The 23,928-nt window shown below is 38.0% G+C and overlaps 1 protein-coding gene across 1 annotated transcript in view; it reads left to right on the forward strand.

Annotated features, from left to right (window-relative positions):
• Window positions 1–506: 506 nt before the first annotated feature.
• exoc6b (exocyst complex component 6B) overlaps window positions 507–23,928 on the forward strand; it is an 82,736-nt gene continuing 59,314 nt past the window's right edge. Inside the window, 8 exon segments of the mRNA XM_055060804.1 lie at window positions 507–691; window positions 8,262–8,427; window positions 8,494–8,541; window positions 8,627–8,717; window positions 9,148–9,193; window positions 10,232–10,436; window positions 18,815–18,988; window positions 21,271–21,339. Of these exon segments, the coding sequence (XP_054916779.1) occupies window positions 603–691; window positions 8,262–8,427; window positions 8,494–8,541; window positions 8,627–8,717; window positions 9,148–9,193; window positions 10,232–10,436; window positions 18,815–18,988; window positions 21,271–21,339 (888 nt within the window). The 5' untranslated portion in view covers window positions 507–602.

The following is a 23,928-nucleotide window of genomic DNA, read 5'->3' on the forward strand; positions in this document are numbered from 1 at the left end:
TTTAAAATCTATTTATTTATTGAGTAATTATTTGCACAGTTCATTTACAAAATTATATTTTGTATGTGTGTAAAAATCTGTACGTGACCTAAAAGAACTAAATTTAGTCAAAGATTATTTTGGAAATATTTTAATTGTAGAAATTCTTTTAATTTTAAAAACTGGAAATGCTAAACATTTGGATTTCTTTAACGTTTCTCCATAGTCAACCATATATGGGGTGAGGCATAAAGATGTCAAAATATAAGGTACTCTTTCACTAGTAATTTTTTTAATTATTTGAAAGATGGAAAAGAAAAAGCCTAATTTAAATTCATGTTTGATTTTTTATATATACACAAAATAATAATAAAAAAACAACACTTATTTAAATATAATATTTTTGTTTCAAGAGGAAACAATGTTTTGGTTTGTTTTACTTTTCACCAAACACGCACGGTACCTCCTTCCGGAACCACAGGTTGGAAACACATGGAGTCCCCGCCCACCCGGGCTGCCCCGTCTGTTTTCCTAAACCCACTGTGTGGTTCCTCTTCCCAACCTGTCCGCAGTACCGTCCGTCCGTTCAGCGCAGCTTGGAACCGTCCAGAGCAACATGCAGGATGGCGAGCGTGGAGACAGCAGCCGAACACGAACGCATCCTGCGGGAAATCGAGAGCACGGACACCAACTGCATCGGGCCGACACTCCGGTGAGTCAGCCTGCGGCGGCTACGTGCCTGTCAGTCCCGCTGGAAGACGGTCCACCGCTCGGCTCCTGAGAGCGCCTTCAAACTTTGAACACACATGCTTCTTTCCTTTATAGCTGGAGTTAAAACTTAAACAGACCTCTTGTACAGTTCTGTCAAACATGAGATATGGCTACTTTATGTAATACATTCTGGAGTTAAAACTTAAACAGAACCTCTTGTCTGACTTAATGTTTCTGTCAAAACCCGGTTCTCTTGTTTTTGCCCTTTAACTTTGGTAACTTTTATCAGGAGGTAAAGCAACCGTTAGGCTAACGTTAGCTTCCTGAGCTAACTACTTGTCATTCTATTCACACTTATTGGAAACGCTGCTTTCATAGGAATTTTAATGCTCTCCGTTTGGTGTAAGCCTCATCCCCGGGTTCTGTCTTTTCTGTCAGCCTTTTGGGAAAATGTTTTGAAGGCTTTACATATTAAGCTTAGATTTAGCAGCAGGTAATCTGTACAGTTGATCAGGAGTGTCAAGTGCAGTTGCCTGTTTTGTCACCGTCGCCCATTAAAAATGCTAAATATTTGTTAATGATTGGCACAATTTCTTATGCTGTAGGTCTGTTGTTTAGTAGAGACTCTGAATCAGTTAGTAGTTCTTGTTTTGCTAAACAAAGCGTACCAAACTACTTATTTGGTTCTACAGCTATCATTTATTGGGTTTGCAGCATCAGAACCAGCGACTTAAAAATGCTAAAAAAGGGGGTAAATAAGGTTTGTTCTGTTCTGGTGACGACTAGGGAATATCTGCAGATGAGAGCGTTAAGATAGTATTTAATAAAATAAAGGAGGTTATGGATAACCCTCAGTGTTTCATAGTGTCTTCAGTCAGAAGCTTTTCCATAGCTGCTGTAATACTGACTGCTACAGAAAATCTTTCCTGCCCATTTGAATTAGCATCTATGACAACTACTTGAAGAGTTAGAATTTTCCTCTAGGATCAATAAAGTATCTTTTAAATTTGATTCTATATTCATTACAGTTTTGCAGCTATTTTGTGAATAGAATCTGTTTATTGTTGCCTCATATTATGAATTGTATTTAAGTCCAGGCTTTGACTGGACTGTTTACTCCTGAACACAAATGCACACTTTGCAGATTTTTATTTGTAAAAATGTTTTCAAAACCTTGCCGTCTTTTATTTCAACTCGACCATTTCGCATTAGTTTTTTAAATGGAGTCCCACTGGGATACATCGACATTAACATGACACAATGTGGAAAATTACAAGTGGTCTGAATATTTTTCCACACTATGTAACTGACTCAGAACTGCGTTTCTGAAACGAAATCTGTGAACATTAGCAATGCAGGTTAGTTTTATTTCAGGCTCTTCGGAATGGAAATGTTCTACACAGGAGGACGGCGCCCTTGGCCAGCAGTGTTTGCTCTGATTGTCCAGAGAGGAAACGAGTTGTGAATGAGGGGAGGAAATGCAGATGAGCAACTGCCCTATTGAAGCCTTATCAAAGGTGTCTGTGTGCTTTTCAGAGATGGATTTTTTCCTGTTATTCTAATGCAACAGTCATTTCTGTTTTCCAATGTAATTAATTAGATGGTTTTTTTTTTCTCTTTTGAGACAATGTGTCTAAAAATATGGTCGTCACAAAGGCGCTTTGGTGAAGAAATAAGCTCAGTGTTTTGGCTGTTTTACAGTTTTCTTGAAATGTGTTGCAGATTTGTGATGCATGGAAGCTGAAGCTTTATAAACTGACAGGAGTGTTTTAAAGCCTGCTCTGTGACATCAGAGTTTGCATTCAGCGTTCGCAGCAGTCTGAAAATACATGCAGGCTCTAACACAACTTGACATCTTGCTTCAGCACCTCTGGCTGCCACATTCCTCTGAGCTGCTCGGTGCCACGCTGGGGACTTCCCCCCTGATGGTTCATCTTTTCCAGCCTCTTTCTGTCCCAGTCGTTTCCCTTTTTCCACTTCTTGCTCTACGTAGCTCCACAAATGTTCTGGGTCAGTTTATATTGTGACTAAGTTAGCTTCTGGAGAGTTTGAACTTTTCTTCCTTGTTGAGTCTTTTTAGAGAATATTTTTTTCTTTAAAAAAGGTCTGTTAATATTTAAAATCGATCAACATAAGCAGTGGAAAGCTGTCATGTGATTTAATTGCTCTTCTAAGACCCACCTCCTGTCTCTGGTTGTTTTGGACTGAGTGGTGTATTTTTGCAGTTGATACTGGGAACACTGGCAGCACTGGTAGAAGCAAAGGAGATCAGATTTTTACCCAGAGTATTTGTAATTTTTTATGCTGCCATGACATTATGATAATTGTAAAAAAAGAAAACACATTTTTGTAAAAGTCACATAGTCTTAATGTTTTTTAATGTTATGTTTTTAGTGTTTGATGTTAATGCAAGACTGCTGTGTAGAAGAATGAAATTACAATTTCCTGAGGAAAATCCCTATCTACCTACCAACCTCCCTACATACCAAGATACCTAGTAACCTACCACCAGCTTACGTACATAGGTTGGTGGTACCTACCTACATACCACCTAACCAACCTACCTCCATGCTACCTATGTACCAATCTACATACTACTAATCTACCACATGGAAAGTTGTACATGTATGGATGCTTTTTCAGTTTGATAGTTTAAAAAAAAATTACATAGAGATGCATTTTTTTGATGCATGCATAAAATGCGGATTCGAAACACACAGCTGATTATCACTTCTTGTTTTGTATTAAACCAAGCCGTGGTGTTTTGTAGCGTTAGCAGCAGCAGCAGCACTTTGTCCACTATAAGCAGAAAACATCATTTATTATTGATGATCTTTGATTGTTGTGGCTTTACCAACCTGCAGCTGTTCCAGCAGTAAAGTTGTCCAAATAAATTCAGACTGAGTCTAGCAGTGGTGTTCTGTATCATTTCTACAGTGAATAGTGTTAATCAGGATCCATTTCTGTACTGCAGGTCTGTTGTGTCTTTGGGTTTTGGTTCCTTGGAGCAGCAACAGCAAGCAGGTCAAGACTGGCTGCTAAATTCCTCCCTGACTGACAGAGTGGACTCCCTCGGGTTACAAACGTTGAGGTTTTCTAGGTTCCACCGCAGCTCGTTCTGTCTTTACATGTTATAATTAATCACCATGGTTACCGTCTGCTGGCCCCTGAGGTTCATCAGATGAACCACAGACAGAAACCATTCGTTAGGTCGTGGGTTCATTGCTGGACTGAGTGATATGAAAAATATCAGCTGCACCTATCATACTAAAATACTTTGGTGTTTTATTTTGAAAATCAGAGATTTTGTTGCTTTTTGATTTTAATGAACCATATTTTAGAATTGCAAAAAAATTATGAGGCAACAAATGTAGGTATGGAAAGATATTAATGTTGCACTGCTGTGAATCATGCTACATAAATATTTGATATGCTAACAATGTAAGTGATATCAGATTATGTCTGATAATTGATATTTACCGATATTTATAATATTTAATTTCCCTCAGTTTTATGTTGGTGAAAAGATTGGAATCAAACTTTTCTGATTGCCATAAAAAATTCAGATATGGGCTAAAAAGATCTAGTTTATTTATTTGCTGTGTTAACATGTTGCAAAAGTTTTATGCCGTCATGTGTTTTTGTCATTTCACTTTTAGTTTTGTAAATATCCTTTTTATTCTACTCTTGATAAATACCAGAATTTGCTCATAATTTTTTATGCTGTTGTCTATTATCGTGAAAACAGACTTTAGCTCTTATTTACTTACATTACTTTGTTACTCTGCTGAATAATTTTTTTACTGACTACTTTTTGCTTCTGCTTCAGTAATGTTAATTTGAACTAACCTCACTCTGCATGGTGTGAAACTATTGATCAGATTGATTGTTATTAAATGATCTACTTTAGTAATTGATTAATCGTTAACTTTAGGATAGACTTAAAAAAACGCTATTTGCTGAAGAAACAAGGAACTCAAAGCAGTAATTAAGCCAAAACTGTACTAAAAACATAAATATTTTCTAGTAGAATTAAAAGAATCTAAGTTAGAATTGTATTTTTTACATGCTTTGCTACAATTGATCAAGCGGTCACTAAATGAATATGCAATTCTGTTATTGCATATTAGGTAAAAAAATGGTTAAAAAGGGACTTAATTATTTGTTTATTTGCATATTTTAGTGTATTTTAATTAGGCTTGTCACAAAAAGCAATACATCAATTATTTGCATGATAAATTAAAACAATGTTAATAACTTCCATTTGCATGATTTATTGTTTTTCCTTATTTTCTCTATCAAAAACTGGATGACAAACTCTTTAGTTTAGATGACAAACTCTTTAAACATTTTTAATGGACAATTTTGAGTACATAAACTTTATAATGAGTCCTAATCATAATTAATGTTGTTTTGTTTATTTTGTATATTAAAATGTCTCCAGTGTTAGATGTTCATTAGAATTTCAAGTTTACTAATTTTTGAGAATGTGTTCTTGCATTATTATACCTTTATTTGCATTATTCTATGGTCTCAAATCAACAATATTATTGTTTATTGAAATAACTTCTCAGACAATTTATCATCAAGCAAGATTTGTTACCATGACAGAATAATCTCTAATATTGTGAAAACAAAAAAAGAATGAAGTGTTTAAAAGCAAAATCTGCATCATCTGAATGATGGATTTGCTAAAATAAGTTGCATCAGAGCCTCTCATCGTCTGTGTGTGAACTGGACCCAGTTGGACCCGGTTGGACCCAGTTGGACCCAGTTGGACCCAGTTGGACCCGGTTGGAGCTCAGCTGTGTGCTTTTGTGGCGCTCCACCCCGTTATTAGCGGCAGCCAGCTGGTTGAGGCTCGTTTTGTGGGTTTTCTCTGTTTGGACATGCACTAGGTTTATTTCTAGCTTGTTTCTGTTAATCCCTCAGAGTCAGACGTGTCCTCTCGGCGGTAAAACTCTGGCTCACCATGGAAACGGTGCTGATGTCGTAGCCAGCAGCTAACTCCAGTGTTTGGTAACCAAGAAGTTTTTATTTAGGGTTTCAAATCCAGTTTTTCTTCAGCCTGGAAGTGTGCAGACTGTTCCGTTCTGCACATCAAACCCAGCTGGAGGAACTCTGTGAAGGGAGAAGAGACGACTTGACACAAGCTTGTTGGGTCCAGCACGCCTTGCTGAGTCATCACTCTCACTCACCCAGCTGCTGGGGATCTCCCAACTGGGTTAAGATCCTATTTAGTCAGCTGTTGAGCAGGTCAGCGAAGAGATTTCACACGAACATGAGCGTCAGTTTGCAGATTGGATCAAAGTTTATTAAAACAAGGAGTTTGTGGTGATTTTTCTCGTCTTTATGCTTTAATAACAATAAGTGATGGCAACATTTTTACTCTTTCTGGTGGTTGTTGACATAAATTAAATATGACACTATTAAGACACAACATTTGCAGTAACATTTCTACAATGTTTCTGTTTATTCCAATCATTCAGATGTTTTTAGTTCAGCAACATGGACATTTTTCGAAAACGTGCCGTGTTTCGCCAAATCTGACCATTGGGTGTGCCCAAATCTGTTTTACTTCACTTTAATTCACTTTTTTTGCCTTGTCTGCAGTTGTAGCTTTCAGAATTATTGTCTGACGGAGAAGTCCAACAGATTTACTTTCATATGTGGAGCATTGCAGCTTTCGCTTCAACGCTCCACTGGAGAAGTTAAGAGGCTAAAATGGAAGTAAAAATAGAGGAGGGGCAGAAGATTTTAGTCAACTTTGTTTCTTGAATGGAGTTTTGTTAGTTTCAGGACGTTTCTGTTGGTGGATTCTCTTTTACATTGTGTTTACAAGTTCAAAACTGACTTTTCTGTTGGGCTTCTGTTGAAAGTGCATGAGGTCATCCCACTGGTGGCTCCCGTGTTTGTTTGTGTCTAAAGAAAGCCCCGCTGTGGCGTCAGACCTGCTCTCTATTGTACAAGCCAGGCACTTCCTGGTCAACAGGAGGAAGGGTGAGGGACTCGTAGCTGCACACAGGTGTGTGTGTGTGTGTGTGTGTGTGGTGTGTGTGTGTGTGTTGGTGTGTATGCGTGTCTGTGTGTTGTTTCAGCGTAGGAAAGACCACGGGAAGAACCAGGCACCAGGCTCCCTAAAAAAGGATTTTCCATTCACTCTGGTCACTGTTTTGGGTTTTCAGTCATCATATTCAACTGGGATCATTTTATCCAATATAAAAGCATTTTATTTAAACCTATAAATCAGATTTTATGTCCAAAAATCTCTTCCAGTGAAAATATCAGAAGACACAAGAAAGAAACCAACACATACTAGACAATAAACAGCAAAGTATTTTCAAAATACTTAGAAAACGAAGTATTTTGGGGTTTCTTGATGGTAAAATTAAAATATTTTGGCATTAAAAGACATATTAGGTCCCATAAAGTAATAGCTTGATTGTTTCATATCTAATAATTATACTTTTTGCCATTTTAAACCCCTAGTTGGATATTGGCTTTGGGTGCTACAAGTAAATCCATAATTTAGAAACAAATTTTAAAAGATAGTGAACCATCTGGTTTTTCAGGTTGTGTTTGTGTCTTATCAGGGAAAATGAAAGGGGCCAAAGTTGAAAGATGTAAATCTGAGGGACAGACAAAACGCCAAAAACATCACAGCCTTATTTTGTTGTTTAGTAGCACAAATTTCTCAATTTTTAAGAATATATAATATAATTAAACCTCAGGTTTTAAATTCAAAAGAGAAAAATCAAATATTTCCATTAAAAAGTGCATATTTAGTTTCAAAACAAAGCTTACAGAAACCTTCAAAATAAATCTCTGTATCACAGTTAAAATTGGTAAAATAAGCAGGTTTAAAACGCCTAATGAGCTTAAAAGACATGAACCTTAATAAATAATACCATTGGAAGTCTTTCACAATAAGAGCTTGAGAAATAAATAGTTGTCTGTTTCTGTTTTTTATTTGGCTGCTGGCCGGTTCTGTAAAATCAGAACCCGTCTCTCAGCAACAGGTTCCAGTATAAATAATGTGCATACTGCTCCCTAGTGGACATTTAACAAGACAACTGTTTTTATTGTTTTCATTTCGTCCTGAAATGAAAGCAGATGTAGAATAATTTTGTGTATTTACGGTAGATTAATCAGAAACAAACCAACATGAACTCGTAAAATGTTTTTTTTTAAATATGCCTTTTCTTTTAATTCTTACCATGCTGTTTTCTTAAATTTTGAACGTTTATATTCCTGAATTTGTTCATTGTTGTTCACTTTTTCTGTTAATAGTTGGGATTTCTTTGCAGACCTAATTTGTGTTAACTCCTACTTATTTATTATTTCATGCTTCCTTTATGTTTTTCCCTTTTTCTTTTCTTTTTTGCCTTCATTTTTTCCCTCCTTTTCTTTTTTCTCCATTTCCTTCTTAAACACATATGATTGATGGACAGTTGTTTTATAACTCAGTATTTATGTGAATGTTAGGGTAAACTGTCATAATGTATTCTTATTAAAAATAAGTATGTTGTTAAAATCACATTTTTCTTTCTCTCTGTCTTCCTCTGGCGCAGGTCGGTGTACGACGGTCAGGAACATGGCCTCTTCATGGAGAAGCTCGACGCTCGGATCAGGAACCACGACAGAGAGATTGAGAAGATGTGCAACCATCACTTCCAGGGTTTCGTCGACTCCATTACTGAGCTGCTCAAAGTCCGAGGAGAGGCCCAGAAGCTGAAGGTGAGAGGAAAAATGAGGAAGAACTTCAGATGGATAGAACAGTTTGAACTTGTTTTTGTCTTCCAGAGTCAGGTGACTGAAACCAACGTACGACTTCAGGAAGATGGGAAAGTGGTGAGTGCGGTTTGTGATCGTCTCTGCTCTTCAGATCAGTTTTACTTCTTCAGTGAAAATCTCTGACGGTTTTCCTTCTTCTCAGCTCATCGGTTCGATGGAGGAGCTGAAACAGTGCCGCGTGCAGCAGAGGAACATCGCCACCACCATAGACAAGCTGGCTCACTGCCTGCCAGGTAACGCAGAACTACGCTGGACCAACATCATCACACGGTACCGGTCCGGATGTCCAGTTCTGAATCAGCTTTAGAACCAGGATCAAGCAGCTGAGCTCAGTCAGAACCAAACTTTGTAATGAGCCGACACTCCCATCTCCCAAACTATGCATGAAGCAGCTAAGTGAAGTTTCCCTGATCCTTCTCCAAATCAAACAAAACCATCAAAATTAGTGTAAAATGTTTGTGCTGCTAAAATTTCCATTTGTGCTGCAGAAATTTTTGTTTGTGCTGCTATCATTTTAAAGAGGTCATCAAAGGTCAACCAGGCAGTTCACATTTGACATATTTTTGTTTGTTATACTTCGGCCCGGCAGCTTTAAGTGATTCTTTCAGCTCGTTTCTAGACAACCTGCTGACTCTGTGTTTTGTTTGGCTTTGGTTTCATCAGTTCTGGAGATGTACAGCCGACTGCAGGAGCAAATGAGAGCCAAAAGGTGCGTGTGTGAGGATCTTCTGACATTTATTTTTGTTTCAAATGGACACCAGTGCAAACAGACACAGACTTGACGAGATTCAGAAGGGGACGCTGAGTTGTCATGCTGTCACTTAAAAAAAAATAATATTCCAAAATATCAGAATAATCACGAAATAAAGATAAAAAAAATAGTAAAATAAGTGTAATGATTAGAAATCCAGTAAAAATGTGACTGAAAATCAAAACTTCTACACCGGCTTTTAATTTTGATTTACGACATCAGCTGACGTTTTGCATTAGAAGGTTTATAACCAAACAAATCACAATGTTGAGATTTAGCCCAGTTCAGATCATTTTAATTGTCGTTTCAGTCTTGTTAAAGTGGAAGGAACTATCAGTGTATTGTTTCACAATGATGCATATTTATACATTTGAATTCATGCTCACTTTTTACTAATAATTTTAGCCTTGACTCATCATAATGCAAGTCAGAATATCTTAAAATGCAGAGCAGAAGTAATGTTGACACATTTGATACCACCAAATTTATGAAACCATATAGATTTGACTTCATTTATTTTTGTATTTTTAAAAAAATGTTAATGAACTGATTGTCATGTGAAGCTCTTAATGCACAAAATTCCCCATAAAACAGTTTCAGCAGCAGGATAAAGATAACTCATTATTTAATTGTTCTTATTCTGATTATTGCTCTGTTTTACTTTGCATTTATCCTGACTATTGTTTTTGCTGGGTTTTATATCAGATTTTTATTGTTCTTAGTCATTTTTGTCCAACATTTTGTGCTGCTTTGTCATTGATTGTTCCACTTCCAGACACTAGATGGCACCAGTAAGCTGTAAACAGACATCTGTAGCCTTTCTCTCCCCTCTTGACCTGTAAAACGGTCATGTTGGTCATAAACTAGCTGTTTGTTTGGGGGGGGTTTCTCCTCGTCTTATGGCTGCTGTTCTTAGAAAGAGCAGGCTGAGTGAGTTTAGTCTTACCTGGAAGTTTCCGATAAAAGCTGCTGTCCTTTTCCTTCCTGTTGCTGCAGGTACTACCCTGCGTTACGGACTTTAGAGCAACTGGAACACACGTGTCTCCCCAGAGCCGGCCAGTACCGGTTCTGCTCCATCATGGCTGAGAACATCCCCAAGCTGAGGACGCACATCCGGGACACGGCCATGACGCAGCTGCGAGACTTCCTGGAGAGCATCCGCAAACACTCGGACAAGATCGGAGAGACGGCCATCAAACAGGTAGAAGGAAAGCAAACTCATCGCTGCTTTAAATTTACAGCATCAACACTTTTGTTTCACTTTCTCTCACTGTTCCACAGCGTTTTCTATGTTTAAATCCAGCATGATATGTTCAACTTTAAGATGCGCCGATTTGAAAATTTTGGCCAATATCTGTAGGCCCAAATATCTCATATCTGTCAGATATTTACCGATATTTTATTAATTTCCTCACCATTTCAACTTTTTGATAAAACAAGCCATGATGTTGCTTTTTTACTTAAAACATCCCACAATGCTCTGCGTCATCACTGTCACATGACCAAACAAATACAAGGAAGTTAAGGAAGAGGGGATTTGTTAATATTGAACCGATACCAATATTTTAAACCACTGGAGTTCAAACTTTTTGCTCAAAGTTATTAACTTGAAAGTGACAGTTGTCACTAAAACAAAATAATTTTTTCTGGCTTTCAACTTAACAAGTTTGGACACGACTGGTTTACAGATAAAAACAACAAACAAACAAAACACATTCTGTTTCTTTACAGTTTACTCCTCAGATTTCCATCTCTATTGTTATTATTACTATTATTATTTAACGTTAAGTTGACCTGTCTCTGCTTCTGACTTCCTGAATGTGTTCCTGTTTGTTTCCTGGCTGGTTTCTGGCGCTAACTCCAGTACCGGTTCCTGCTGCGGGTTAATATCGACTCCTCAGTGTTTCAGCCTCACTCTGTGTGTAACTCAGAATCAGTCTCCCCATCTCTGAGAGTGTTTGTGTTTTCCGCTGCCAGTAAACAAACATGTCGCCGCTGCCGGAGCCTCCGAGGCGCGTCGACGATAACGCGCTTTAGCTTTTCACCACTTACCTCATTGTTTGAGTGTTTCTCAAGGCCAAGGAAGTCATATATGAGCGTCTGCTTGTTTGTGTTTGTCTGGTATCCAGAGCTCATGTTAGGGCCGTTTGTTTATTTGTGTCTTATTCCACAGAGCGGGATGGAAACTGTTCAGAGTTTCATACTTGCATATTTAAGTGTTTAGAGAATAGAGTAGCATAAAACAAAGGGAAATGGAATCAGCAATTGTGATGATATGGCTGAAAAACATATAATAATATAAATATTTCACACCAATTAATATTGATAATTATTGATTAGTTGTTTTGTTTTAAGTATTTGAAATTCTGTCAAACTGTCAGTGTGACCTTCTCTGTTTTATCCAGTTTTTACTCCATGCTGTTATTTTTACATTTTAAACATTTAGGAGGCAAAACCTTAAACTGTTGCTGCGCCAGTTACCCAACAGCCTGTTGCTAGGTAACCAAATAATGAGTTGCTAGGTAACCAAAGAATAAGTGAGTTAGTTGATTCCACAAACTTGCTTAGCTAGTAGCGTTTTGCCTACATTTCCCAGAATGCTGTGTGGTTCTGAATCGCAGTTCAGTCAATATTCTATATTTTGATTATTCTATCAAACATATTATCTATTGATATTAATCACATGTTTATCGCAATATATGTTACGATTGATTTATGAGCGCATCTTAAGAAATTACATTTTTGAACAGATGATCTTGACAAGAAATGGCTCCTAAAGACGTTCTTGATGAGCGTAGATCTCCAATTGTTCTTAAATCTTAAGTGAAGTCATTTAACATTGTTTCACATTGTTCTGATTCAGGTCAGTTTACCAAATCCTATTTTATTCTACCAGCAACAGTCAGTCATAATCAATAACAAAAAAAGTCCTGGTTTTATCAAGTTAAATGAAATTCTGCACCACAAATTGAAAACAATATTTCTGTTGTTGAAAGTTGAGGAAAATGCTGAAATATTTGTTTTTAAAATTATTGATCTGGATCGAATTCCTGATTGATTGACTTCAAACATCATGTCTGAATTTAAGTGTTCATCTCTCACAGATCAATTTAATGTTAGAAAAATGATTCTGGTGAGTTTCTTGGAGGTTAAAGGTCACCTTCTGGCTGTGTTGCTGTTGATCCACCCAGACTCATCAACCAGACTTTGGTGGTGTGATTCAAACGGCCTCTAGATGTCACTAAAGGTCCAGTTTTATCATGCAACTATCTTCATCTCCTGTGTCTCTACATGGGAGGATTAATTAAAAAGCTGGTTTTAATTAATCCGGTAGCACTGTAAAGTGTTCACATCCCTAGTAAAGGTTTCTGCTTCTGTAATGTCAAAAATTAGATTGTAAATAATTGCAAAACTTATTAAATTCAAAACCTAAAGATGCCAGGATGAGAAACATACACAAAAATGTGCTACAACCTGTTTACAGAAATGAAAGATACTTCTTAGTCTCCTTTTGATCCAATTTCAACATTTAATCTTGATTGTGCACCCATCACCAGTTATAGTCATTTTTATAAGCCTGAGTCACAGTTTAGCTCATGGGTATCCAAAGTGTGGCCCGGGGGCCATTTGTTGCCCTTTTACTGATTGTGTACGGCCCCCAACTGAAGTTCAAGTTTGACTTAAATTCAACCAGTCCAGCTCAGGTGTTTGATGTGGATACATTTTTATATTGGTAATGAGGGAAAAATTATTGCAGAGATAATTTTCTTGCAATGGAAAAAGTTGAGTGCAGCTTTTCATAACCAATTTACAATAAGTAGAAAAGCCGACTTTGCTGCACAGGAATCAGCTTAATTCAGAATAGAAAAAAATGAGAAATTAGATCAAATAAAAACTAATTATTAAAACACCAAGATTAGAAATGGGAGGAATTGTTTAATTAACACTGTGGGGTTTCTCCCAGTGGATTATAAGCCTGGCGGGTCCCCACGCTTTACATGCCCCCCAGACCAGGCCTAATATAGTTGGTTTATTTTAAATAATTTATTTTATACACCAGGTACCGTGATAGGTTAAGCAAGGTTTATATATAATAAAACATCATTAATGTTTAGAATTTTATCACACATACACAACCTACATACAGACTATTTGTTGTATTTTCTTTGTTGGTTTTTTCAAAATTTCCAGTCAGCTTTAACATTCTTTTAACACATAAACAACTGCCATAGTGTTGAAAATGATAAATTTACGTCACACTGTGTAATGAAATAATCTTTTGAAGTTTTGGATGCACGTGAATTACTTTTTCAAACTATATTCATTTTTATTGTTACTACCAATTTTGGCAGGATCAGTCCTCCATATATTTTTGGGTCTTCATGTCAGAGTTTATCCTCTTATGGATGAAAAGGTGTTTATTTTCCATCTGATGATGATGATTCTGTTAGTGAGCCTCGATGCTGCGCTGGTCGCTAACCACCAACCCCATGTTGACCTTTACATGAAGGATTGCTGCTTGACAATTCACCTCAGCCACCGAGGAAGCTAACCGCTAATTATGAAGCAACAGAGCTGATGCCGATTCTGGGATTATCTCGTCACGTAATCAGTGCTGGGGACGTTCTCCCTCCTCCCCGTCTCGTTTGTTTCGCCCTTCTTCTCCAAACTCTTCCTCTCGTTCTCTCAGACAGCATGTCTCTGTGGTGTGCTCTGTTCCAAATTAGCCCGACTCTCTGAATCCAGCCGTCGTTACGACTCCCTCAACCGAGGATGTGAAAATAAATGGATCTGGAGAGAAGGGGAAAAAGAGGAGAGTGAACGGGTTACAATGGGGCTATTGTCTGCTGCCACGGGGCCATGGAAGAGAGAGGAAAGGAAGAAGTGGATGATGAGGAAAAAACGGTTTGGGAGCTAATGAGTGGGATGAGAAAGGAAAAAGTAAATGGGGATGAATAAATGTGGAAAAAAAAGAGACTGAAATGTCAGGTATGGGACGAGGAGTCAAACACCTGGAGGAGAGGAGAAATTACTCCTTAAAGGAAAGACAAAGTTTATTTGTGTAGCAACAAGGCAGTTCAAAGTGCTTTGCATTAAAAATTATACTACAGTTATCATGAAACATGCGATAAACATTCTTCCAAATGAAGCAAATATACATAAAATATGTTGAGCAATGTTCCACTTATTAGTAATCAAAAGCAACTAATCAGGTGGGTTTTTAATCTTGACTTAAAGGAACTCTGTGTTTCTGCTGTTTTTCAGTTTTCTGGAAGTTTGTTTCAGATTTGTGGTGCATAGAAGCTGAATGCCGTTTCTCCTTGTTTGGTTCTGGGAATGTACAGCAGAACCAAAGACCTCACAGGTCTGGAAGGTCTGTACATTAGAAACTACTTTAAAACTTGGGTGATGTGCTCCATCTTCCTGAGTTAGAACGAGGTTTTAGTCAGGCCAGCAGCAGCGTTCTGGATCTGCTGCAGCTGGAGAATAGATATTTTTTTCTTTTGTAGGTCTGTGAAAACACTGTCGCAGTAATCAGTTCGACTAAAGATAAATGCATGGATGAGTTTCTCTAGATCTTGTTGAAACATCATTTCTCTAATCCTAGAAAAGTTCCTCAGGTGATAGAAGGCCGACTTTGTAATCGTCTTTATGTGACTGTGAAAGTTCAGGGAAGAGAAACCAAGAAAAACGGAGCAAAGTTTAAGGGAAAAGTAATATCATCTGAAGCAGTTTTATCCACACCTTTTTGTTATATAGGCCAATACATTTATGTTTGCGTCTAAAAACAGAAATGTTTTAAATCAATTCAGCACTGATTTTCTGTATCGGATTATTGTTGGTCGATACGAAAGGTTAGATGTCAGAATTGGTATTGGAAGTGAAAAAAGTGGATAATTGAATCCATCTTCTACAAAATGGGTCAGAAGATCATTGTATGTGCAAAATAAAACATAAAAAAGGTCTTTTAAAATAAATAAGGTCAAACTCTTCTTAGTATCAAACAAGCCTACAGTTTCAACCTTTTTTGGTTGATTTGCTCTTGAGTAAAACCATAACATTGAGTTCTATCCAATCTCTCCAACACTGGATTTGAATCTACTGGTAATTTTGGGTGATCTTTCATCAAAGAACCCAAGGCGGGACTGAGAGGTGAGACTACGATGGGAATGAAGTCATGACGAAATGCAGCAAAAATCGAAAAATATTCAGAGGAAGTAGAGAAACCAGAAGCTTTTCCTCATCATTTAACATTTCTGTCTTTCATCTCATCACATTTCCACAAGTCTTAGAACCTGTTGTCTCTCCTCCACCTCCTCTCTGCCTCCTTTAGTTCCCCGTCTCCTCCCGTTTTCCTGCTCTGCAGCGACAGACGGGTCTGGAGCTTTTGCTCCGTCGTCCTAACGGGAAACAGATTGCAGGGCCTGTGAAGTGGAGGAAGATGGATTACCTGTATCTAGTTACCGAACACACACGTGTGTGTGTGTGCGCGTGGCGCGTCGGTGTATCGAACCATCACAAGGAAAGAGAAAATGTACCGTTGTGGGTTGCTGTGTCACTCTGCCCAGCAGGGGCATCAGGCTGCATTATTTCTGACGTTTCAGCTCCTCATCTGTTAAATAGTAGCAGCACAGAGTTTTGACCTCGACTTTTACTGGCTAAGCTACACAAACATTGCTAATTAGCCAATTAAACTAGGGCATAACAACAACATAAACGACCTCAGCAACCATTTTTCATCCGTCTCAGATTTCTGTTTCCAACAGATGGAGCTTCCTGACAGTTTGAGGAAGAAATTTAATCACCTGGAGAAGAAAAACAAGATTTTCTTTACATATAAGAGAAGACAAAATAGCTGACAAAGTAACTGATTTGCAATATTTGCGTTATTTGCAATGTTTTCAGATTAAAATTAACGTCTAATTCTTCACAACGCAATGTTTACAGTATGTATGTCCCAATCAGGATGTTCTCAGTCTTAATCAGGTGGATCCTCGTTTTATTTTTAAGTCTGATCCTTTGTTATTGGTTTGATTTTTTAAATCAATGAGGCAACAGTCTCAGGAAAATGCTCCCGTTTTTCCGTACAAGTGGAACGATTTTCCGCAGAACAATGATCCAGGTTTATGTGTCTGTCTTTTGTCATTACGGAAATAATGCCTTCTAAAAATATAAATAAAAACAGGAAACTGTGGTCAGGAATCAACGAGCGCTCGTATCCAAAACAACATGAAAAAACACTAGCAATATATTATCAAATAATCAACTTATTAGTTTGATATTTTTCTTGCTATTTTTTTCCGTCTTGAACCAGCATTAGTTATATTCCCACGCTGAGCTTCTGACCTCCCTCATTGTGGCCAAAACATTTCTTTTTATTTTTGTTTCTGTGGGAAAACCCTTGGAGATGTGAGGGCATCTTTCCATCCACGCCCTGACGGGCTTCAGCTCCTTTTGAACATGGCTTCCTTTGCTCGCCGGCGCCGACACGTAGGCTACGCTTCACTCTGCCGAAGGGGACGTCGACGGACACGCCAGGGACCTGGAGCGGCTTGGTTTGGGCCGCTAATGACAGCCATGATGAGAAAAACTGGTGTGCACGCAAGACCCGGAAGAATGCGGCATGCTGGAAGAATAACAATGCCATCTTTGATCTGATGCCCACATGCGGGCGGTCGCACAATCACAAGGTAAATGAGTCATAAAAGACAATAAGTGCTAAGAAAATCAGTGGAAAATGCTCCGAACAGGAGGGGGAACATTTCCAAGCGTCAAACAAACTCAGGTTTTCCAAAAACTTAATCTGGGAAATTAGAGGAAACAGTATGTCTTCGACTTGAATTGAGTTTTGCTTTCAAATGCAAATGAACATAATCAGATGTGAAAAGAGGCAGAGAGGGAGAACATCTCTGAAGACGTCAGCATCAACGTCAAGAAGACCCACTTGGCGCTTCGGCTCGCCTCTTGCATTCCTCGGCAGGTGTGTTCGGTACACTGTTGACGCACTCGCCGAGCTCCTGTTCAAACCGGTCGCACAAAGGTGGGTTGTTCTGCGAGGGGAACCCTCTTAAAGCCGGCCTTTCTTCTGGGGAAGCCTTTCTATGTGGTGCTTGAAGCAGAAGTGCAGGACTGTGCGTCACCAGAAACATTTGGGACAGAGGGGGTAAATTGGGAGGAAGAAGAGATGGTGCATAAAGTGGTCCAAATTCTCCAAACAAGTATTGAGGTAAAACCAGGAGGTAGATGGGTGGATTCACTGAGAAATCTCCAACAAGCTGGCATTTTTGGATCAAATCTGTGAAATTACCATCAGCACAACTGCAGCAATCACTTCACTGCTGACTAGTTTACAGTCAAAGTTATTAAATCTTTCCTTATCAGCCTGGCAAAACTGCTTCATACTTCTAATTTTACAATCACAAACTTCACTGAACCTCAAGCCGGACCATTGCAGGTACCAAGAACAACACTAGAGGCCTCAGTTACATTTGTAAACATAAAGACGTGACACGCTGTAGAAATCCTCAATATCTAGATGGACATTAGATATTGATTAAAAAACCTGCAAAATTATGACGTTTTCCCCTGAGTAGGAACCCTGAATGCACCACAGAGCTAAACTGATTAGAAGATCAGTTTAGTTGAACAAAAGAACCAAAATCCAACCAAACGCCCATATTTTCATGATCAATTTCACCTATTGATTATTTTCTTTGGAAAATTAAAATAATTTCTTAATATGTAACTGACAAAATGTAATATTTATTGCTTATTTCATAATTGGTGATTGATTTTTTTTATGAAGTAGAGCACTTTAAACTAATAAAGCACTAATAAAGTTTATTAGAGCACTTTGCTCAAATAAACTTGGACTTTACCCATTTTATTTTTCTCAAAAATAGTTTTCTGCACATTTTTCTCCACAACCAGCAATTATTATTTCCATTTGAATGGATTAAAACATTGCGATTCTTCTGAATAACCTGACTGATGCGAAAGGTAACAATTAACGCAGGTTTAAGATGTGATCCGTTTCTGCTTTAAGTCTAATTTTATTCACTGACTCATCGTCCTTCCTGTCTTTTTTTTATTTTCATTATTATCTCCCTGACGTTTTCTCACGTTTGGAGCAACAAGGCTTCCAGTACAAAACACTTGGTCTCCGTCTGCAAACTTGTTATTTTTATGTAAGATTTGTGTTTTTTCTTTGTTATGTACAATTCTTAGCATCTGAATCCTGGTTTGTTTGGTTTCCATATTTTATTTCCTGGGGAGTTTTGTTGAACAGATGCGGTGCAGCTTCTGCAGAGACGGTGTGTCATTGTTATCAGCTAACATCTGGTTTTGGTGTCAGACTCTGAGAATCAAAGGACCTCCATCGCTGCGCTCTGAAGTCGAGCCAAAGAGCCTCCCGCTTCTCCTCCGCACAACTTGAAAAGCTTTCTGGGAAATGTAGGAAATAACTAGGACAGACAGAAACAATGCAGGTCGGCCGGTCCCAGGGTACAAGAAAGAGGGAACCGGTTTCTGAGAGCGACGTTTGACCCTGGTGACCTTCTGCTTCGTGTTTCTGTTCAGGCTCAGCTGCAGCGCTCGCTGGACAGCTCCGTCACCCTGCAGCCCAGAGCTCTGATTGGCCGGCGCGGCAGGAAGGAGGCGGCGGTGGTAACAGAGGGCAGCGGAGAGGGCGGCAGTCCCCTGTCTGAACAGGACTCTAGCATTCTGGACGTGGAGGATGAAGAGGAGGAAGATGTGAGCATGACAGCACCGCAAACACATCCAAGTTACAGCTGTGATCTGATCTGATAGAGGTTCATGTTTAACAACAATGAAATAATTAAGCAGCTTTTTAAAATCTCAACCTATTAATAAGGATTTTCCACCTTCTCTTTTAACATCACTATTTATTTATTTAATTTGTTTTTTAATTGATTAATCAACCTAAATTTAATTTGTAAATAACATATTTTAAATAATCACTTGCATTAGTTTTAGTTTGGTTTATTTTATTGATTTAATCAAATTATTTTTGATTAATTAGTTCATTGATTAATTCAATTTTGTTTGAATAAATTTTAGAATTAAAAATCAATGTGCAAATATTTGAAGTTAAACTCATGGATGGAAAAAAAAACCTTTTTAGACAGATAACATATTTCTTATGACTTTTTGGCAACATATGTACTTTTATTCAAAGGCTGTTTTGAAAATAGAATTTTTCTCAAACATAAAAAAAAACATACTTTCAAAATGAGTTTGATGTTTTTAAAGTTGGAAGCAGTTTGAAAGCTTTGTTTGATTTAAGTACGATCTCTGATCAAACGTTCCCTCCAAATCCTTCCATCGACGATGTTTTTATCAGAGCCGAAGCGCAATAAGCACCTCTGTGCAGCTGCTTGATTGTCTGCGCATCATTTCCACCTTAAGAATCATCAAACCTGACCTGTTTGGAGTCAATCTGATGATCCGATCCCATTTTTATCTTTCAGTGAGAATGAAATTACCTGCAGATAATTTGTGCATTTGATTTACATTCCAGTGAGGTTTTCCCATTCTTTGATTTTTATTTATTTAGTTGCTGTTGTGTATGCCAGGCTGTTGCCAGAGCAGAAATGTTCAACTAAGTTTAAGCAATAAAAGATGGCATTTGTGGCTCCATGAATGCCATCTTGCCACGGCGGCGTTCTGACCTGCTGTTAGCCGTCCCTGGCCGGATCGGAGTTCCTCTGTTGTTCCCACTCGAGGAAAACCAAGTACAATGCAGCTGAACTTGTCACCTCCCTGCCCGCCCTGCGCTGGCACTGATGTTCAGGTCTCTGTGGCTTATTGACGTCCTGTAAACTCGACTCAACCTTCTTCGTGTGAAGACCTTGTTTGGAACAAAGGCCTGACCCCGCAGTCGTCAGGGTTAGGACCGTTTTGGCGCCAGCGGCCTTCAAAAATGCCAACCACCAGCCCGTCTTTCCCTTCCCTTCATTTAATGACTCTTATTTCTGTTTCACTCCTTTTTTTTTTTTGTTTAGCTGCTTTTATTATTCGACATCAAAACATCTTTTCAACACCTTTAACTTTTGTCTCTCTTTTATCTTTTATCCGCTCGTAATTCATTATTTGTCCAATTTTGTTTCAGTTCTTTGTATTTTACAGAAAACACAACTGCTAAATCTACAAGAACATTTTATTTTAAACAGTCTGTGAATGTCCAGAAACAGAAAATAATAGAGTGAAACTGCCACTAGTTTTAGTTTTTATTATATTTTATTAAACTTTTGTTTAAGTGGGACACTTTAAATCACAATTTGTTGTTTGCATTTTTAAAAATCTGTAAATTAACTGGAAAGACCTAAAATGTCAACAACAACAAAAAAGGGTTTTAAAATAGCATTTAAATAATTTTAAAAAGTCTTTAAATTCATTAAAATGCTTTATGGGATTATTTTTAGTACTTGAGGGGAGACAGTTTTTGGAGAAAAATAAATAAATATATACGCAAAATTAATCAAACAATGCTTTCAAAATTTGTTCTATTTATTAAAAGTAAACTCATTTATCTCTCTTTTTTAATCAACTTTCAGAATTTTTTCAATATTCAAACATTCTTCAAAAATGTAACAACTAGTTTCTCTTTGTATCTGTCAGTTAATCATTAAAGATATTTATGAATTAATGGAGTCAGGGGCCTAATTATGCATACACTGTTTTAAAACGGATCACTTTTCTTTATTTTGGCTGATTATTTCTTTTACTTTTTTTGTTTTAATCAACTCATGTGGTTTGAAAATGTTAGAAAGCACACAGATGTAGCATTAATGTTTTTTTATTGTCATTTTAGTAAATTTATTAACGTAAAATTCTCTGTGAAAATTCATTCTTCAAAAATGTAACAGCTGGTGAAATTTATTTTAGAAATGTATAGTTTTTCTATGTTTTGCTGCTTATTTAGCTACAACTGTAATAATTTGGTGTCATTTATTAAATCAAAAGTATTTCCCTGTTTTTAGAGGATTAAAGATGGTAAATGTTTGTGTAACCAGGTCCCAGGAGCTCAGGATCTGGTGGATTTCTCCCCAGTGTACCGCTGCCTCCATATCTACACTGTGCTGGTGAGTCATTCCTCTTCATGTTTTCCTTTCCTTCCTGCAAACTAAATAACTGTGAACGCATTTCCACCTCTGCTCTTAATCCACTTGTCATCTCGTTCTCACCAGCTGCATTAAATCACCTTTTCTGGTCTTTATTTCTCCAGAATAAATGAAGTCAAATGACTTTATGCTGATGATGCTGTTCTGGTTCCACATTAGATCAAGCAATCACCAATCTACAGTCTACATTTTATATTTTTGAACATAACTTCACAACTTTAAAATTGCAGTTAAATTCAAAGAGAGCTAAACTGATGATATTTTCTCTGATTAAAATAAAACCCCAGCTGTCCATTATCTTACACTTACAGAAACTGACGTAGTGTCATATTGGAAAATACTTCAATATAAACATTGATCAGTTTATTGGTCTTTCACTTTGCATATTCCAAATTTGGTAAGGAAGTTTAAGTTGAGATTCAGTGCAAATTAAAACGTTTTTTATTTGTTATTCTTTAATGTACTCCAGGATTTGTTGATTTTCTCTTTTCATTCAACGTTGGATTCACTGTCGTCTTTTTATTATTGATAAGGCATTACTTAGACTGCTTCCTCCCTACTTGATTTTCTGTTATCTTTTTTTATCCCTAGAGTCTGTGGTATATATATAAAAAAGCTTTTCATTTCAGGTTTAGTCTTGTTTTATTTCTTCGAGTGTTGCATGTTATTTTTCCTGGTTAATTACAAGCTGAAAAACTGTTGGTTGTGTCTGATTCGTCAGCATAACCAGGTGTTACTCCAGTGCATCAGACTCATTGAGTTTGACGATGTATTTGCAACCAGCAGGAGGTTTCTGTTGTGTTCTCCGAGGCCTCCAAGTTCAGGCCTGGCTTCGTTCCAACCGAGCTGCGTGTCTCTTCTCAGTCTGAGCGAAAGCGACACGGGTGGAGGTGTTGACTGGGCCACGGTGGGGTCAGCTGCACATTTCTGGGTCTGACTGAGCGTGTTTGTGTGTTGGGGTTGTGACCGGGCCAGCTCGGCCACGGGGTCGGTGTTTCTGTGCACTGAGGGTTTTTTGTGTGGTGGGGGCTTTGAGAGGGGCTAACAGGAAGTGCATGAACTTTGACAGGAAGGAGAACGATGGAGGGAGTAAAGGAAAGCAGAATCAGGGTGAGAGAAAGGCTACGAAGGAAGAGATGATGGAGAGAGCGCAGGAGTAGAAGCTCCTGGGAAAATCGGCCAATTAAGAGACGTTTGACCAGGTTTAGACAGGTGATGGTGTCAACATTTCTAAAGTGAAGAAGGAGAAGAATTTATCAAAGCTAATCTTTGTCTATTCATATTTTTATGGTGTTTTTGGCTGGTTTTAACAACTTGTTACCAATGTGTACTTTCTTTTGTGGTGCATCTTGCAAAAGTATTTGTACACCTTGAATTTTTACAATTTGTATCTGTGGATCAACACAGATAAAATTTGAGCATTTTATGGTATTCATCAGGAAGGGCTTGAAACCAGTTTTGAAATGTGTTTTTGATAGGACCAGTCTTGAATCCATGCCTGATATGACCAATCTAAATTGATCATCCAACTTTTGTGCAATGTAAGCTGATGAATTCAGTTTGCAGATTGTATTTTAATAGCTTAAATATCAGTATGTGATAATTAGTTTAACACCAAGTAGTTAAAGTTGAGTGGTTACTCATGTTTCTTGGAAGGTCTTGGACATGGTCCTGGAAGGTTTTGTGAAGTTTGGTCTTGGTTTCGAAAGGTTTGGTCATAGTTTTGGAAGGTTTGTTTTTGGTCTTTGAAGGTTTGGTCTTGGTTTTGGAAGGTGTGGTCTTGGAATAATTTGCCTTGGTTTTGGAAGGTTTGGTTTTGATCTTTGAAGGATTGGCCTTGGTTTTGAAATGCTTTAAGTTTTGGAAGGCTTGGTCTTGGTTCTGGTCTTGGAAGGATTGGCCTTTGTCCCCAAATGCCTCTTCATCTCTAGCCTCAATACATTTCTTGTAAAATGTCAGATTTGAGATGTTTCAAAAGGAAATCCTGGTGGTGAAAAACCAACAAAGACTTGGTGGTTTCACAGAGTGCAGACCCAGGAAGAGGCTGAAGTGATACTTGTCTGTCTTTTTAGGATCTTAAGAGGAATGGCTGCACAACACCGAACGGAAAGATTACCGGAAGCAAATAAATACTCATTTGATGTACGTATCAAAAAAACCAAGATGAATAAAAAATTGATGGAGGATATAAAATCAGTAGAAGAAAAACTTTTAAGCAATGAATAAGCTATGGTTGGAGAGGATGAAGGCCCTTGGAGGCATAGCACTGGAGAGTGAATCAGCTAAAGAGCGATAAGGACAGGTCAGAAGGGGAGGAATGGAGGAAGGTCGAAGGGAGGCTGAAAGGGCAGAAACAGGAAAGCGAGGAAGAAAACACAACACAGAGGGGTTGAGATTAGAGAGAGGGAGGCAGCTACTGTGGGAGAAGAAGAGCAGAAGAAGGTGTTGAAAGGTCTGCTCATTTTGCTCTCTGATTTCGGTCACCACTCATTTTGCCTCTCTGATGTTCGTGCTCACATTTTGGCTGTAAAAAGTGACGGAACGCTTTCA

This window comes from Poeciliopsis prolifica, unplaced genomic scaffold, assembly GCF_027474105.1.
Source record: "Poeciliopsis prolifica strain line A6 unplaced genomic scaffold, Auburn_PproV2 SCAFFOLD062, whole genome shotgun sequence".
NCBI classification, from domain to species: Eukaryota; Metazoa; Chordata; class Actinopteri; order Cyprinodontiformes; family Poeciliidae; genus Poeciliopsis; species Poeciliopsis prolifica.